The 18,026-nt window shown below is 43.8% G+C and overlaps 1 protein-coding gene and 1 long non-coding RNA gene across 3 annotated transcripts; one reads left to right on the top strand and one right to left on the bottom strand.

Annotated features, from left to right (window-relative positions):
* Nucleotides 1-3,395: 3,395 nt before the first annotated feature.
* Nucleotides 3,396-4,343, bottom strand: LOC103653061 (zinc finger CCCH domain-containing protein 56-like). Its single transcript, NM_001370970.1, has one exon. The coding sequence runs from the start codon at nucleotides 4,080-4,082 to the stop codon at nucleotides 3,435-3,437; it is 648 nt and encodes a 215-aa protein (NP_001357899.1). The 5' UTR covers nucleotides 4,083-4,343; the 3' UTR covers nucleotides 3,396-3,434.
* A 1,329-nt stretch (nucleotides 4,344-5,672) lies between these two features.
* Nucleotides 5,673-9,349, top strand: LOC103653060 (uncharacterized). 2 transcript variants are annotated; one of them, XR_565223.4, is made up of 4 exons: nucleotides 5,673-7,387; nucleotides 8,251-8,348; nucleotides 8,594-8,699; nucleotides 9,105-9,349. It is a non-coding gene; the product is annotated as an uncharacterized lncRNA (long non-coding RNA). The 2 variants fall into 2 exon arrangements; XR_002269055.3 differs by having other exon boundaries at nucleotides 6,739-7,387; nucleotides 8,909-9,322.
* The last annotated feature ends 8,677 nt before the right edge of the window (nucleotides 9,350-18,026 follow it).

The raw sequence follows: 18,026 nt of genomic DNA, 5'->3' as shown, positions 1-18,026 counted from the left end.
ACTTGAAAGAAAAAGGAATCATAACTGAATAAGTCAGATCTTAAATTGATGAAGCAGGAAGTATAACAATTATGATGATTAAAGGCACATATGAACCTGAGACTCACCCGTAGATGTCACACCCGGGCTTTAAGGGACAAAGCCGGGTGCATCTCATACATGCGCCAAAGAAGACAACATATATAATAACAGAGTGTATAGAGATAAATGTCACAATATAATCAGAGTACTTATTACATAGCGGAAGTCTTACAAAATAAGAGATAAATATCGCAGGATCTAAAATCTATCTTTGGCGCTAGAAAGCTGACTAGGAGACGCCACCTAGATCAAGTCGAAAGCCTCAGAGTTAGGCGGCTCCTCTTCTACCACCTGTTCTTCTCCTGTGGGGGGTGTGAGACAGCAAGAGTGAGCTCACACATGTCCATCGCTCAACAAGTTGTGGGGAATAATGTGGCATAAACTCACCAAAGGTGGGAGTTCATAAAGTGTAAGGCTGATCAATGATATAAGGCTGAAGCTGAGCATTGCTTTTAAGTTGGTTAAAATTTTATTGGCAATTACTAAGTGCAAGTAAATATCAAACCATTATAATAATAAGTAAAAGTAATAATAAAATAATCCCAAATGCAATGAAATGACAGATTAAGTTTAAGTTTCATAAATTAATCATGTGAGTGTCCAAGCCGCTCATGACCGTGAGCACGGCTAGTATACCAGTTTTACACTCTGCAGAGGTTGCGCATCTTTACCCACAAGTCGTGTTACCCATTTGCCACAGAGTTGATCAGACCCCATACACCTCTACTAAGGAAGCGAGGCAGGGTACCACTACGAGGCCTTTACAAAGTTCCACTAGCTTCAGAAAACCCGCTACAGTTTATAGGAAGCTCCAGTGCAGGAATCCCTCGCCTGACCGTCATCGCAGCAAAATCAACCCAAGTACCTCCCTACACTGACCACTCCCCTACTGCCCTTGCCCCTTTCGGGTAAGGTAGTCATCCACTAGCTTTCCTAGTTAATCAGCCAAGGGCGTCCTATTATACCCTTGTGGTAGCACTGTTTTCCCGGGTGGTTCTCCATGTTCCCATTAACATAATGATCTTATCATGAATAATAATAATAAACAGATAATAAAAAGTATAACAATTAGTGATGAATATCTTTATACCCAAAGCCACATAAAGCAATAGCATGTACTACCCAAAAAATTAGTAGTAAAACTAGTGGTGAAACAAGGTATAAAGATAGTCAAAATCTAGGGTATCATATTGGGTCCCAGCAAAATTAACCTATGCAGATCATTATGATTAATAAGAACATGACTGGATAAAAGAAGTGATCAAGGGCACAACTTGCCTTCAACGAGCTCCTGCTCAGCAGTCTCGACCAGCTGAACCTCAGGATCCTCAGTAGCTTGCTCGTCTACTCGCATCAATACAATACATACATAGTATAACAAAAATTAACATCACACCAAATATGTAAATAAAATACACAATAATAATCTAGACATTAAAATAAGATCATAGGAACTGGAATCATTACATTCGGGGTTATAGATTTTAATTTATGAATTTTCCAAGGTTTTATGTATTTAATACAAGGTTAAGTGCTAGATAAATTTTAATGTGTCTTTCATGTCAAAACAGTGACACTAATGGATAGAAAATAATATTACAAAAATTTAGGAACTAGAATGGACCAATTTGGAGTTCATATGGATTTCCTACAAATTAAACAAGTTTCTGCAATTAATTTAATACTAAAAATCTATTTTTAAATTAGTTTCTCTGGTTTTTCTGATTTCGGGACTGGGCCTCAAATTCCAGAAAGTGCAGGGGTCAAAACTGAAGTTTTCCCCAGACACAAACTACAGGCGCATGGAGCGCGGGTTTATTTCTGTTTTGGTCAAGGGCTCATATGAAAACGCGCACCCGCGAAGGGGTATGCATCAATTCTGGCCGTTGGATTGAGGATGCGCGACTCCGATTAGACTGGCCCCTGCCGAACGGGTAGAAAACCCCAGTCGTCGGATTCTACATCTACGGCTCAGGTTCTAAATAACTGATATTGAATCGTATCCGCTCGTTCGCAGATGGACGACCAGGGTTCACTGGGATGAAGGGGTATGATATCAACTAATCCTAGCCGCCCATCACAGGATTAAGGGCACCCGGGCGAAGCAGTGCATTGATCTAATCCGAACCATTTAACACCGGATCAACGGCTCAAGTTGTTTCCCCCAAACGAGCAACCAAGGACGGCGGCGCGCATAGAGCCGCGGGGAGAACTCCGGCGAGGTCAGTTAGCTAAGGCGCGGGTGCACCAAATCGAACACATACAGGTGCTACACTAAGACTAGGAATCAACAATTTATGCGAGGCAGACTTACCAGCTAATCGTGATGCCAGGACCCTCCGTCCACGGCGAGGCGCGGAACCAGGGTGACGACCCTCCTCCGGCGAGCAATTGAGGAGTGAACGACTGGGTCTCGCCTTTCCGAAGTGGTCACACACCAGCGGCGCGATTGGACGAATCTCCTGGACAGTACTCCAAGGACACGGCGACGGTGCAGCGAGGGGTCGACGGCGGCGACGCTTTCTCCCTCATTTGACACAGTCACGGCGGCGGCTAGCATTCAAGGGCCAATGGAGGCTCGGTCTGAGGGTTGGGGACGTCGCAAGGGCACCAATTTTATGGCTAGGGTACAGCCGGGTCGGCTATGGACGCGGTCAGCAGAAATCGCGCAGCGGCAGCGGTGATTTTGGTCGGTCGTTGCGCACGCTAGGAGGAAGATCCACAGTAACCGGGGGCCCCACTGGTCAGCTGCGGAGAATGGAATCGCAGTCCCGGGTCCACGCGCCAGCAGCAGTAACGAAGGAAGCGGCCGCGAGCGGGATAGACGGGAGACGACTGGCAGCGGGCCCCACACATAAGCGAGTGGTGACAGGGACGCGCGCGGGAGTGAGAACCTGGGCCGCGCGTGGGGACATTCAGTGTTGGGCCGATTTGGTAGTTCGGGCCCATATGAGGTTTTGTCTTTTTCTTTTATCTATTCATTTTTCTCTATTTCCTCTCCTCCCTTTCCATTTCAAATTTAATCCTAGTTTAAATTTAAACTTGTGACAAACTTATTCTCAAATTATATTGTGAGATTAGAAGTACTAATTTTAGAAATATAATTATACATACTTTATTTATATTTTCATATGCTTTCTTTTTCTCTCCTTTTTCCTCAATTCCTCTTCATTATTATTTTACTTTTTATTCATATTATTATTGTTTTAAATGCACAAACAAAAATCCAATATGATGCGATGGTTTATTTTAGGTGTTATTAGTTATTTGTTCTCTTTATATATATGGTTATCACCAGGTTACAATGAGTATAGGGCAAAAACACATAATGAGATCTACTCTCTTTAGATTGTTTACAAATTGGGTATTACAGTAGATCCATGAGCAAAGTGGCATTTGCTCCCAAACGGACAGTATCCAGTCATCTCCCACTTGTTACAGATCCTTGTCTTCCAATTGGAAGAATTTTGCGCCATCGATCCGCTGGCAGAGGCAGCATTGTATCCGCCACCACCAATCGTCGGCAAGAGACTGATGGCGACGCTCTCCCGTGCCTTGGACTGCTCATCGTGCAGGAAGGTGCATGTGTCGCCATAGGGGCAGCCCTCTTCAGTGTAGAACTTCTTGCAGTGGCGACCCTTGTATGCCCTGCCGCCGCCGCCATCGTCTCCAGCGATGACACTTCTGGATGTCATAATGGGGATCTGGTGCTCCTCTCCCTGCTTCGTGGTGGCATCCTCGTGGGTGGCCACAATCTCCTGCCAGTTGGGCGGCGGCTTGCAGAGCTCCTCCATGCCATGGGCGAAGTTGCAATTGGTGACGTAGGGGCAGGTCCTGGCCCAGAACTTGCAACAGAGCTTGGTCTTGAAGAACATCTTGCGATGGCGCTGACTTGCTTGTGCTGCTCCCGCCGCCACCATCGCTGCTGCCGCCCCCGCCGTGAGCCTTCTTACCAGGCAGCGGCTGCTCGCTCCCCGTCCGCGAGGAGGGGTTCCGGTCATTGTAGCCCTGGTCGGCACTCCACTGGCGGTAGTCTTTCTCGGTGGCCCAGATGTCGGGGTCCTCGCCCGGGGACGCCGCCGCGTTGGTCCGTGCGTCGGAGGCCATGGGTGGGATGATGTGGATGGCGTTGGTGTAGTCCATCGCCGCCGCTGGTGTTGTCCCCAATGACAAACTTTGGGGTATGAACCCTACCTTTCGACCCCGCACGCATGCGCGGAGAAGAGAGGGAACCTAATCAAACAGACCACCCGTGGATGGATAATTCGGTCAGTAAGACCCCACATCTAAGAAATCCGCAACCAAATCAGCTGGAGAGGGAGAATAGAAGAAAGTGAGCGATTTGGAACTTGGTTTGCTCACAACTAAGGCCTTGTTCGTTTGTGCTGGATTGGTGGGTCGGAACGATTCCTAACCGGATTGCTTCTCTAATTTATATAAACTTTGATTAGCTGGAACGATTCCGGGTATAATCCGACATAAACGAACAAGCCCTAAGGGTCCGTTCGGCAAACCTAAATCAAAGCCAGGCTAGGAAGCTGTCAGCCTAGGATCGAGTGAAACACTCATTCTTAGCAGGAATCGATCCACGTGAGAGGACACTTGGATTTATTCTAGGTGGAGAAGTGAGAATGGGGAATTAAAATCAGATGGATTTGTTCTCAATCCGGATCAAAACGAACAACTAATCCGGGTCAAAATCAGATGGATTTGTTCAACCTGGAAGGAGGCTGAAAACATGGCAATCCGGCAGATACGAACGCGCCTTAAGGCCTTTTTCGTTTGTGTCGGATTGATGGGTCGGAACGATTCTTTGTCAGATTGTTTCTCTAATTTATATAAATTTTGATTAGCCGGCCAGTGCAATCCGACATAAACAAACAAGACTAATCAATCCCCTCGAGGTCGCAATCTCCACTTCGACGCACCCTACCCCGCCGTTGCGGGTACTACGCTGGCCTAAGCGCTCGCTAGTCGCTGCCCGTCTTTCGTGCACGCTACGTTTCCCGCCATCGTCGAGGCACGATAGCGCTGCTGAACTGGACCGGCCGAGCAAAGGCGACATGACATTTGGGGCTTCTCCTTCCCCTGTGTTGGTTAGGGTTGGCGTCAGCCCATGGTCCTGATGTAGCTAGCCTCGACTGCATGCTTGGCCCAGCACCACTGAAATGGAAACAGCTTCCATTGCATCGCCAACTTGACATGCGACCGTTATTTTGTAGGAAGGAAACAGGAGTATGAGTGAAGTAAGGAATAGGAGTCTGTCATCAATGATCTATGAACATACGATCGTTATTTCTTGTCGAAAAAGGCTATAAAAGTATTTTTTTCAAAAACCCCGAAAGTTAACTTTTATGGTTTTTTAATAAAAAATGGTCTCCAAAACAAGTCCAAGGATGTTATTTACGGTAAAGAAGCACGAGTGTAATAAGGAATATACATCTTTACTACTCTATAAGCGTGCAACGAGGGCGTCCACACCCCCGTCGTGCCCCCGCCCGTGATACTGACCGCTCTGGCGTCCGTCCGACCAGGAAGGTCTCCCTGCGTCGCGCGTTATCGCCTCCTCGCGCAAGCCTCGCCATTTCAGTGTGGGCGTCCACACCATTTCACCATGCCCCCGCCCCCTTCCTTGCGCAAGCCTCGCTGTCCGCCACCCGGAAATCACGCCCGCCGTGTCACCGCTGCGCGCAACGACCCCACCCGCGCTCCGGCAACGTCCTGCCTCGCCTCCGTCTCCGCGCTGTCGTGCTCCACTGCTCCCTCCCCGTCTCTCTCGCTCCTTCCCTCCCCCATCTGTTCAACCGTCCACACGCATTCGCCGCCACCATTCGCGCGCCAGCACCAGCCACAGAGAGGCTTACCACTTCCCCACCGCTCTGGATCCTATTGTTCCCCGATTGAACCTCCAGCAGCATTAGCGGCATCCAGTCAGTTGATGTGTGGATTTGGGGCCTCCAAGTGCGGATCCAGTCCTACCTTCTCCAGATCTGGTGTCCTCTCGCCCGGGTGGGCATCGTCTTGCCGCCGGTCCCCTCCCCGGGCTCGTCAGCGCGAAACATGGTCGTGGTGGGTCCGATCTGCGGCGTGCGGAAGAACAGGAGGCTCGGTTGGTGCTGGTACCTAGAGGAGGCAGACTAGGACCATCAGCATCTGCAGGAGGTGGCGAATGGGCTTCGCTAGGAGCTTCTCCATCGGCTGGCAATAACCAGCAAGTTTTGGATGGTTTAGCCTTGAAATACTTGCAACTAACTCAACGAACAAATCTGAAGGATGGCTTCGAAATGCAGAAAAGTTTATTTTCTTTACAGCCATTCCTGAAATTTACCATCCAGAAAGTGATGATATCGCAATAGTTTTGATCATAATTTGAAATTCGTGAATCTGAAATGAAGCATATCATCAAGATACAGTGGCCTAATAGTTGGTTTCAACATGTAAGAATTAGCGATATACCTTCTGATCACCGAATTTCGCTTTGTAAACGCGGGGCCTAACGACCCCTCACAAATAAGACTGTCAGGACCGAAGCTGCCTGTTGCACCTGAAGGTCTGCCACCGTCTATGCATGTATTGTTATGGAACCAACTGGTGTGGGAATAATAGCAATATTTGGATTCATGTTCCATTTTAGGTTGGAGTCTGCCTCAAATTTAGAACTTACCTTTTGTGGTTGATCAAATACACCATAGCCATTGGATCGAAATCCTGGTCATATGGAGTCGCCACCATAGCCATACTTCATCAAGTTTTTGATCTTCGTATTTTTCTTTTTTTCTTGTTTTTATTGCCTGAGCTCCATGTTTTTGGTTTTGCTTTTGAGTCTGTGGCTGTTGTTGTGGTTCTGATTTGTGGGGCTTAAGGAAGCCATCGCCTTTGAGAGAACCAGATGGCTTCTTGCTCATGCCATCTCAGTTCAGTTGCGGGCATAGGGAATCGTCATCCTCTCTGCTTTGTCCCATCCTTCACATAGTGTCCTACTATGAGATGGCAGATGAGTTTTTGAACAAATCCTTTTCTTTTAATTCCTTTTTTCAGTGAGTAGAGCCACATTTTTTTCAGGAACTAAGGATGCAGGCACTCGAAAGACATAGGAATCCAGTGTCCCTGTAATTTGTAATAGTTTCTAAGGGGAGACAAACAATACAATTGGTTTATCACTTTGTATCTTAATTAAATGCACCTTGCCTTCTAAGCATTAATTTGCTGTCATCAATTTGTGCAGGCATACGTGGAGTAGGAAATATGAAGCTCATTTATGGGACAATTCTTGCAGAGTAGATGGACGTAGAAGGAAAGGGACAAGGTATCCATTTTTTTAATCATCTAACCAGCAGTAGGATAACTTTAATATAAAGGAGATTTTTCTCTATACATCGAACAGTTACCTTTTGTTAGTACAAATTAATTCTATGGCATTGCCAGCTATTGAAATATAACCATGTAAAGAAAATTGGAAAGCTGGAAAATTGTGATGTTTGATCCTAGAAAGTGTATAGAAACTGCCATGGTTTGTATACATTGTGACATCAATACACACATTTATTTTTGCTTCTGGCGATGAATCACTGGTTGTAACTCATAGTGATTGTTCTACGAAATATGGATAGAAATGACTATCCGCAGGAAGCATGAAGTGCACAGCAAGCGCATGCGTGGTGCACAACTGCATCCTTCCCCTTTGAGAGGTCCTACTCTAATGTGTCTCCAATCCCGAGCCAGATTGGAGATGGCATGGGCCTGAGCTAGAGCTAACGATACTTCCTTTTCTTCAGTCAGTCAACCTAATTCCGTTTTGTCTACCACTTTCTCTTCGATTACAGGATGGAACTATAAGAGCTTCCTTCTTTGTAGACTTATATGAAGGGATATGAGACTCCTTAGATACACCTAATAAATGTCTATGTAGTATCTATTCTGTTTCATGGGACCTTGTTGTAACTCAGTGAACTTTGATTGAGTGACTATTTTGTTTAGTAGTACGTTCAGAAAATCATTAGTTGCTTCTTCTTTTTTCACACTTCCTATTTAGTTATTTTGTGTGTTTTACTTTATGTTCAACTAAGTTTTCTTCTAATTTTGATTCTTTGATGCAATTTAATATACTTGAGGTGTACATTTGTCCATCAATGTAAATATGTGAAAGATTTTTTTGGCCTTGTAATCCAGGCACATGGAACTGACTTGGTTTTGCTGACAGAAGTTTTTGTAGAGCTGCTATTAATGTTTTGCTTGTCAAGTTTTTAATCAATCTTGAATCATTTACGGTATGTTCTCATATAGCTCAATTCTACCTAATTCTACCTGTTGCTTAACTCTTTTTTACAGGTTATGTTTCTAACACTTAATATTTTTCTTATGTTCTTTTTTGTCTTGTTTTTTCCCTAACATTTGTTGTATGTAGGACCATCCAGGTCCTAATCATTCTTGGGAAAGTTTTGTTCTTCTTTATATAACTATGTTGCTAACTTATGTTCATTTGTTAATTATTCTGCTTTATTTTGTTTTGCAGGTGAACATCTTTGGTTCTATTTTCATCGTCGGGTGGCAAGAAACTAATCAAAGGGAGATTCCTTGCAATGGACTGTTTAGCTACAGCTGAGAAGCATGCTTTCTAGGTAACTGATTAGCCATATGTAGCAGTTTTGGAGCATAATTACATATTACATCTTTACAGTAGGCTTAAGTATTATTGATACATGATCCTCTTTCTATTGTATGCATTTAATTATGAGCATGTTACATATCAAGCGAAAATAAAAAAGCATGTTGCGTACTAGATGATTACAACCTAACAGCCATTATCACATTTTCATGTTCATGTCAGCATGTTGGGAAGTTAGTTTCTTCTGCTATCACGCCACAACCTCTGTTACTGAAAATAATAAGCCATAAATCAAGGCAGTCTCTTGCTCATGTGTAACGAATGATGTTCTTACTCTATAGACTGAGGACTGAGGAGAGGTAGTTATTTGCTCATTCTGTTCTAGCATGGCAACATAAAGCATTTTTGCACCATGTAGGTATTGTTGGACAGTAAATTGCAAGCGAGTTTCTGTAATTATGAGAGTCAGGAAAGTAGCACCTCGTGAAAGATTCTCCAGTTATATTAATTTCTGAACATTTTCTGTTTTTCATTCTCATGCAATGTGGTTTAATTGATGATCCCAGATGTATATAGCATAATAGTATACAGATAAAAGCTTTTACATTTTTATTTGTATAATTGTGAAATAGTTCTCCAAAATTTTGTTTTAGCTATAGCCTATTCTGACTTGTTTGGGACTAAAAGACTGTTATATATTTCGCACGCTACTGAAAATGGTGTCAAAGATGAATTGATTGAAAATGGTGTTAAAAATGAATTGATTGTAAGGAACCGTTGCAGCGCACGGGTCCCTAACTATCTTTCACTAACAATCGAAGGACATATGGTCGAGCGTAATTTTTGGTTGCAAACCGCTATGGTTCGTTTTCAGCAATAACGAAAGCTAACACTTATGATTTTTTTCTTAAATAAAAGGTCTCCACCAAAACTTCAATAATGTTATTTATAGCAGGAACATATATGTGAGATAAGGGATAAGAGCTTCTCGTCGACGATAAATTAACATACAACCGATGTTTTCCCCAAAAACGTTTTAAACGGTATCCAATGTTAAATCGACCAAACAGTACACGAATGTAGCAATTTCACTGCAATCTATACTACCTACTAGCCATGTTTCTACCGACACAAAATCATAAATAAATAATTAAATTGTCACTTTGAAGGCTAATATCTATAAATTTTTATGAAGAAATGGTGTCCTAAAAAAAATCCAAGAATATGTTTTATGGCAAGTAAACATGTGTGAGGTAAAGAATAGGAGCCTCCCATCGATGATCGATGGGCATACAGTCTACATTTTTTGTCAAAAAATGTTATGAACTGCTGTTTTCGGTAGTATCGGAGGCTAACGCATATGGTTTTTTCATGAAGTAATGGTCTCGACCAAAACTCAGAATGTGATTTATGTCAATAAAATATATGTAAGGTACGAAATATGAGCCTACCACAAATGATTGATGGGCATATGCTTGGTACTTTTGGCCATAAACGGTCATTTTAGGTAGTACTAAATGTTAACATATTAATTTTTCACGAAGAAATGGTCTCCATAAAAAACTCAAGAATGTAATTTATAGTAAGGAATCATGTGTGTGGTAAGGAATAGAAGCCTATAGCCAAAGATTGATGACTACATGGCCGACATTTTTTTGATGAAAACGTCATAAATGATATTTTCGACAATACCGAAGGCTAAGACCTATAGAATTTTTTACTAAGAAATGGTATTCACTAAGAGTATAAGAATGTGATTTGTGACAAACAAACATGAGTGGGGTGAGGAATAAAAACCTCTCATCGACAATCATTGGGCATAGAACCTGTATTTTTTTGTTGAAAACCGCTATAAATGGCCATTTTCGGCTATGTCAAGGCTAACACCTAATGATTTCCCACGAAGAAATGGTCTCCATGAAAAGTCTAAGAACATGATTTATGGCAATAAAACATTAGTGGGATAAAAATTAGGAGCCTCTCGCCTATGATTGATGGACATACAAGCTTTGTTTTTTGAAAAAGGCCATGAACGGTATTTTTTAGCAATACGAAAGACCTTTGGAATTTTTATGAAGAAATGGTCTCCACAAAAAAGTTTAAGAATGTGGTTTGTGACAAGGAAACAACCGGTATTTTTGGTCGAAACCCGTTATGAATGTTCGTTTTTAGCAATATCGAAAACTAACACTTGTAGATTTTTCACGAAGAAATGATCTTCACCAAAACTCCAAGAATATAATTTATGACAAGAAAATATATGTGGATAAGAAATAGAAACCTCTCATCGACAGTCGATTGCACATAAAATCGGCATTTTTCTGTAAAAGTGACTATGAATTGTCATTTTCCATAGTACCGATAGCTAAATTGATCAAAAAAATACATGGATACAACAACTTCACTGGAATATATACTATCTTCACTACAATCTATACTACCTACTAGCCATATATTTATCGACACAAAATCATAAATAAATAAATAAATTGAACCACTGAAACCCAGCAAGTATGATTATGTTTGGGACAACTTTTTTTGAAAAGTTTTTCTGAGAACCTGGATTCCTGTATAATCAAGCTGTCACGAGAATCTAGATATCGTAGACCTTGCGTGTGGAGTAAGATGATGGGGCCTGCACGGTTTAGAGTTTAGGAAGCGGTAAATTCTGACTCTGGGATTCTGCATTCACGTTGATTTGGACGAATTTCACAGGATCAGACTCAGAAGCCAGTTATTTGACTGCCAGAATTCGATTCTAACTATTAGAATGTAGCTAGAAGCCAAAACAAAAAGAGCATGTATATATCGTTCCCCGGCCCCTTGTCATCTTTTTTCCAGAATCACGGTGTTTCCTCTTGCCACAAGCGGCGGCGGCCATGCCCCCTCCACCACCCGGGAATGCATGATGGTTTTCAGCAAGCTTCACATTAGACGAGCGCATGTCGTGTCCTATGACTGGGTTCGCGCTGCCACCGCCGGCGAGACAAGGTACACGTGCCAGCTGACAACAAGCTCATCGAGGAATCCAACGTCGGGGCAGTGTGGTCGTGTGGAGTGTGGACATGCGCCGGTCGAGCTGGACGGTGAGGGCCGGAGCACATGCGCGCTCGCTCCGATCCTTGGAGTACTTTCAGTCTGTTGGCTCACTTCCCATTGGTGCATGTGCGTTTGGAAGATCTGTCGTAAAAAAACTTAACTGCTCTAGAATAAGAGCGGAGTAAATCTAATCACTATTTTGTACTTAGGCTCTGTTTGGGAGAGCTTCATTTCAAAAATTTCAATTTCGTTCTAACTTCTTCAACCCAAACAGGTTCAGCTCCACGAGCTTTAGTTTTTAAAAAAATCGAAACTAGAGGTCTGTTTCATGAAATTCATGAAGCTCCTTAGAGGGTGCTTCAAAAACACTATTTTTATATCTCCTCATGAAGTTGTACGAAAATTACCCACCATGCCACTGGTTACGCAACATACAACTTCCGTTCTCTCTGGCGACAACACACTAATCATCAAGGGTAATCAAGGAAACCCACACAAATCAATTGTAATATAACAGTTGGAGTCCATATACAAACCAAACGCTCCTGAAACTCACCTTAACAATTTGCTGGAGCTGTTTTATAGTGAAACTGGAAACCAAAGCTGAAATTTTTGAAGCAAAGCTCTCTCAAACAGGCCCTTAATAGCGAGAGCAATAAAAAAACTACTCTCAATCGCTCTCAACTCTCGTTCTCCACTCTCCAACCCCTCAAAAATCACTTCAGAGTCTGTTTATCAAACTATTTCCGTTAGATCTGCTAGAGAATCAATCAGAAATAATTTACTAGAGAATTAGCTCTCTGAATTAAAAAATCAGCCACATAGACATGCCGGCAATGCCGCGGTTTTTAGCCATTTTTATGACAAAAAATTACATTTAGACCCCTGGAGGACTTAGGTAGTGTTTGGTTGAAGAACCAAGTATAACGGAGCCGTTCTGTCTCAGTTTTGTTGTTGTTTGGTTACAAAATAACTAGAACAGAGTGACTCCAATTAGGAAATATTCTCCTAAGTTTCGGAACCATCCCACTCCAAAAAATCAACCGGACGGAGCCGCTCCGTTCCCAGCCCACTCGCACAGTCACGGACGGAGCCTGCATGTTGTGATGAACTTCAGTGACTCTTCAACCAAACAAAGGATGGAGCCGCTCTGTTCCAGTTCACTCTACAACCAAACAAAACAGAGCCGCTCCGTTCTAGCTTACCAAACACAGAATAGAGCGGCTCCGTTCCTAGAATCAGGGATGGAACAGCTCCGTTCTAGTTGGCTCCTCAACCAAACACTACCAATTCCTGATTTGGACCCGACGCTCGGCGCCATAGCCTATGGCGCCGAGGCAACACATCTCCGTACCATAGGCTATGGCGCCGAGCTCTGACGTGGCGATGGCGCCTCCTGGCGGCTAGGGCTGGCGTGACACTGACGCGGCGCCGACGCAGCATCCTAGCTCGACGCCACAGATCTTGGTGCCGAGCTAGGGAGGCCTATAAAACGACCGCGCTGCTGGCCGAGAGGAGCTCATTTCCCCTCCATTCAAAACTTCTTCAATTATTAGTTTGTATACAAATCAGGAGCGCGGTTGGAATACTTTGTAGACCAAGGTATGATGTCTCACTGATTTGTTTTGTATATTGGGTTGTAATTTTTTGATTATTAGTTTTCATTGTCCTCCTATAATATATAATATTGAAAGGGAAATGTGCCCTTGGGCCATTTCTAAGTATTTTGGTGATTGAGTGTCAACACAAGTGCTTAAATGTAAATCAATGCCCATGGTTGAACAAAGTGCAAATCTAGAGCAAAGGTATGTTTCTAAGTCTTAGTACATTGGTTTTGTGTACTAATATATTTCTCTAAGTGTTAGAAACAGAAAGAAGAAGAGAAGAGAAGACTTGGCTGTGTACAGCCAAGAGGCTGTTTCGGTCTGGGGCACCGGACTGTCCGGTGGTGCACCGGACAGTGTCCGGTGCGCCAGGCTGCCTCGGCCGAAGAGGCCGCTCTCGGGAATTTGCTGACGGCGTACGGCTAAAATTCACCGGACTGTCCGGTGTGCACCGGACTGTCCGGTGAGCCAACGGTCGGCCAGGGCCAACGGTCGGCAGCGCGATCAGCGCGGGACACGTGGCCACGCCAACGGTCGGAAGGGGGCACCGGACTGTCCGGTGTGCACCGGACATGTCCGGTGCGCCAACGGCTCCCGCATCTGCAATGGTCGACTTCGCCATTTAAGGAAAGGAATCGGGCACCGGACACTGTCCGGTGTGCACCGGACTGTCCGGTGCGCCCGACGACAGAAGGCAAAGATGGCCTTCCAGATTTGTTTTCAACGGCTCCTAGCTGCCTTGGGGCTATACAAGGGACCCCTAGGCGCATGGAGGAGCACACCAAGCAACTCTTGAGCATTCTTGATCATCCACACTCGGTCTTTGCGCATCCGTTTGTGATTCTAAGTGATTCGAGCTCTGTTCTTGTGAGAAACTGTGAGATAGTCTTTGAGCTCGAATCTTGGCCGTGTGTGTGCGCGTTTCGCTGTGGATTTGTGTGTGTTGCTTCCCTCCCTTACTCCATGCTTCTTTGTGAATCTTAAGTGTAAGGGCGAGAGACTCCAATTTGTGGAGATTCCTCGCAAGTGGGATAAAGATAAGCAAGGCAAAATACTGTGGTATTCAAGTGGGTCTTTGGACCGCTTGAGAGGGGTTGATTGCAACCCTCGTCCGTTGGGACGCCACAACGTGGAGTAGGCAAGTTTTGTACTTGGCCGAACCACGGGACAAATCACCGTGTCTCCTCTGTGTTGAATTCTCTGTGATTGTCGTATTGTGCAAGATCTTCTCTTTAGCCACTTGGCAATTATTGTGCTAACCCCTAACAAGTTTTTGTGGCTATAAGTTAAGTTTTTATAGGATCACCTATTCACCCCCCCCCCTCTAGGTGCTCTCAATTGGTATCGGAGCCGTTCTCTTCAAGAAAGGGACTAACCGCCCGAAGAGATGGATCCTAAGGGGAAGGGAATTGTGATCAACGACAAGGAGAAGGAGTCTTTCGTCAATGAGCCAAGGGATGACAAGTCCAACAACTCGGGCTCGGGCCACAAGCAAAAAGATGGGAAGAAGAAGAAGACAAGACGCATCAAGGAGATCGTCTACTACGACAGCGATGAGTCCTCTTCTTCCCAAAAGGACGACGACAACGACTACAGGAAGACGGTCAATTCGAACTTTTCATTTGATTATTCTCGTATTCCACATAGTTCGAATTCGCATTTGCTTTCCATTCCTCTTGGTAAACCTCCACACTTTGATGGGGAGGACTACGGATTTTGGAGTCACAAAATGCGTAGTCATTTATTCTCTCTCCATCCAAGCATATGGGAGATTGTAGAGAATGGAATGAAATTTGATAGCTCGGATAGCCCTATGTTTATCAATGAACAAATTCATAAAAATGCACAAGCTACTACTGTTCTCTTAGCATCTTTGTGCAGGGAAGAGTACAATAAGGTGAGTGGCTTGGACAATGCCAAGCAGATATGGGACACCCTCAAGATCTCTCACGAGGGGAACGACATCACCATGCTCACCAAGATGGAGTTGGTGGAGGGCGAGCTTGGACGATTCGCCATGATAAGGGGAGAAGAGCCAACTCAAACTTACAACCGGCTCAAGACCCTTATCAACAAGATAAGGAGCTACGGAAGCACGCGTTGGACGGATCACGACGTCGTCCGCCTAATGCTCAGGTCATTTACCGTTCTTGATCCTCATCTCGTGAACAATATTCGTGAGAATCCCAGGTACACGATGATGACGCCCGAAGAAGTACTTGGAAAATTCGTGAGCGGGCGGATGATGATCAAGGAGGCAAGATACGTCGATGACGCGTTGAACGGTCCACTCCACGAGTCTCAACCCATTGCTCTAAAGGCAACAAGGAGCAAGGAGTCGCTACCTAGCAAGGTGGCGCAAGTTGAGGCGGCCGGGCTCAATGATGAAGAGATGGCTCTTATCATCAAAAGATTCAAGACGGTGCTGAAAGGTCACAAGGGGCAGCCAAGCAAGAACAAGACAAAGGGGAAGCGCTCATGCTTCAAATGCGGTAAGATTGGTCATTTTATCGCTAACTGCCCCGATAACGATAGTGACCAGGAACAGGGGAACAAGAGGGAAAAGAAGAAGAACTACAAGAAGGCCAAGGGCGAGGCACACATTGGAAAGGAGTGGGATTCGGATTGCTCCTCCAACTCCGACAATGAAGGACTCGCCGCCACCGCCTTCAACAAGTCATTCCTCTTCCCGAACGAGCGTCACACATGCCTTATGGCAAGGGAGAAGAAGGTGAGTACTCGAAACTCCACTTATGCTTCTTCTAGTGATAATGAGTCTAGTGATGAGGATGAAGTAGATTATTCATGTTTGTTCAAGGGCTTAGATAGATCTAAGATAGACAAAATTAATGAATTAATTGATGCCTTGAATGAAAAAAATATACTTTTAGAAAAGCAAGAGGATTTGTTGTATGAAGAACATGATAAGTTTGTAGAGGCTCAAAAATCCCTTGCATTAGAAATTAAGAGGAATGAAATGCTTGCTTGTGAAGTGTCAACATGCCATGACTCTATTTCTAACTTAAAGAGCATAAACGATGATTTAAATGCTAAACTAGTAGAAGCAAATAAATCCAACTCTTATGTTGAATATGTTGAAATTTGCACTAGGTGTAAGGATTTTGATGTTAATGCTTGTAGTGAACACTTAGTTTCAATTTCAAAACTAAATGATGAAGTGGCTAGTCTTAATGCTCAACTTAAGACTAGCAAAAGTGATTTTGAAAAACTAAAATTTGCTAGGGATGCCTACACGGTTGGTAGACACCCCTCAATTAAGGATGGACTTGGCTTCAAGAGGGAAGCCAAGAACTTAACAAGCCATAAGGCTCCCATTCCCCCCAAGGAGAAAGGGAAGGCCCCTATGGCTACTAGTGCTAAAAGGAACCATGCCTTTTTGTATCATGACAAAAGACAAACCAGAAATAGAAGTTATGATGCTTTTGATTCATATGTTTATGATTCTCATGTCATGTTTGCTCCTAGTTCTTCTTATGTGTATGATAGAAATGTTACTAGGAGAAATGTTGTTCCTAAAAGAAATGTTGCAAATGTTCATAGAAAAGTAGTGAATGAACCCTCTACAATTTATTGTGCTTTGAATGCTTCATTTGCAATTTGTAGAAAGGATAGAAAAGTAATTGCTAGGAAGTTAGGGGCAAAATGCAAAGGTGATAAAACTTGCATTTGGGTCCCTAAGGAAATTGTGACTAACCTTGTAGGACCCAACAAGAGTTGGGTACCTAAGTCCCAAGCCTAAATTTGCCTTGCAGGTTTATGCATCCGGGGGTTCAAGCTGGATTATCGACAGCGGATGCACAAACCATATGACGGGGGAGAAGAAGATGTTCACCTCCTACGTCAAGAATAAAGATTCCCAAGATTCAATTATATTCGGTGATGGGAATCAAGGCAAGGTAAAAGGTTTAGGTAAAATTGCAATTTCTAATGAGCACTCCATATCTAATGTGTTTTTAGTTGAGTCTCTTGGATATAATCTGCTATCTGTGAGTCAATTATGCAATATGGGATATAACTGTCTATTTACAAATGTAGATGTGTCTGTCTTTAGAAGAAGTGATGGTTCACTAGCTTTTAAGGGTGTATTAGACGGCAAACTTTATTTAGTAGATTTTGCAAAAGAAGAGGCCGGTCTAGATGCATGCTTAATAGCTAAGACTAGCATGGGCTGGCTGTGGCATCGCCGCTTAGCACATGTGGGGATGAAGAACCTTCACAAGCTTCTAAAGGGAGAACACGTGATAGGTCTAACTAATGTTCAATTCGAAAAAGATAGACCTTGTGCAGCTTGTCAAGCAGGGAAACAGGTGGGAGGCTCTCATCACACCAAAAATGTGATGACGACATCAAGACCCTTGGAGATGCTGCATATGGACCTTTTTGGACCCGTCGCCTATCTGAGCATAGGAGGAAGTAAGTATGGTTTAGTTATTGTTGATGACTTTTCCCGCTTCACTTGGGTGTTCTTTTTGCAGGAAAAGTCCGAAACCCAAGGGACTCTCAAACGCTTCCTCAGGAGAGCTCAAAATGAGTTTGAGCTCAAAGTGAAGAAGATAAGGAGCGACAACGGATCCGAGTTCAAGAACCTTCAAGTGGAGGAGTTCCTTGAAGAGGAAGGGATCAAGCACGAGTTCTCCGCTCCCTACACACCACAGCAAAATGGTGTGGTAGAGAGG

Source organism: Zea mays, chromosome 4 (assembly GCF_902167145.1).
Source record: "Zea mays cultivar B73 chromosome 4, Zm-B73-REFERENCE-NAM-5.0, whole genome shotgun sequence".
In the NCBI taxonomy this organism is placed as follows: Eukaryota; Viridiplantae; Streptophyta; class Magnoliopsida; order Poales; family Poaceae; genus Zea; species Zea mays.
The sequence above is the reverse complement of the archived record's forward strand: the minus strand, read 5'-3'. Positions and strand labels throughout refer to the sequence as shown.

Bases quoted from the DNA above. Each gene is read 5' to 3' on its own strand.
- LOC103653061 (NM_001370970.1), bottom strand. From the start codon at position 4,082: ATGACCGGAACCCCTCCTCGCGGACGGGGAGCGAGCAGCCGCTGCCTG.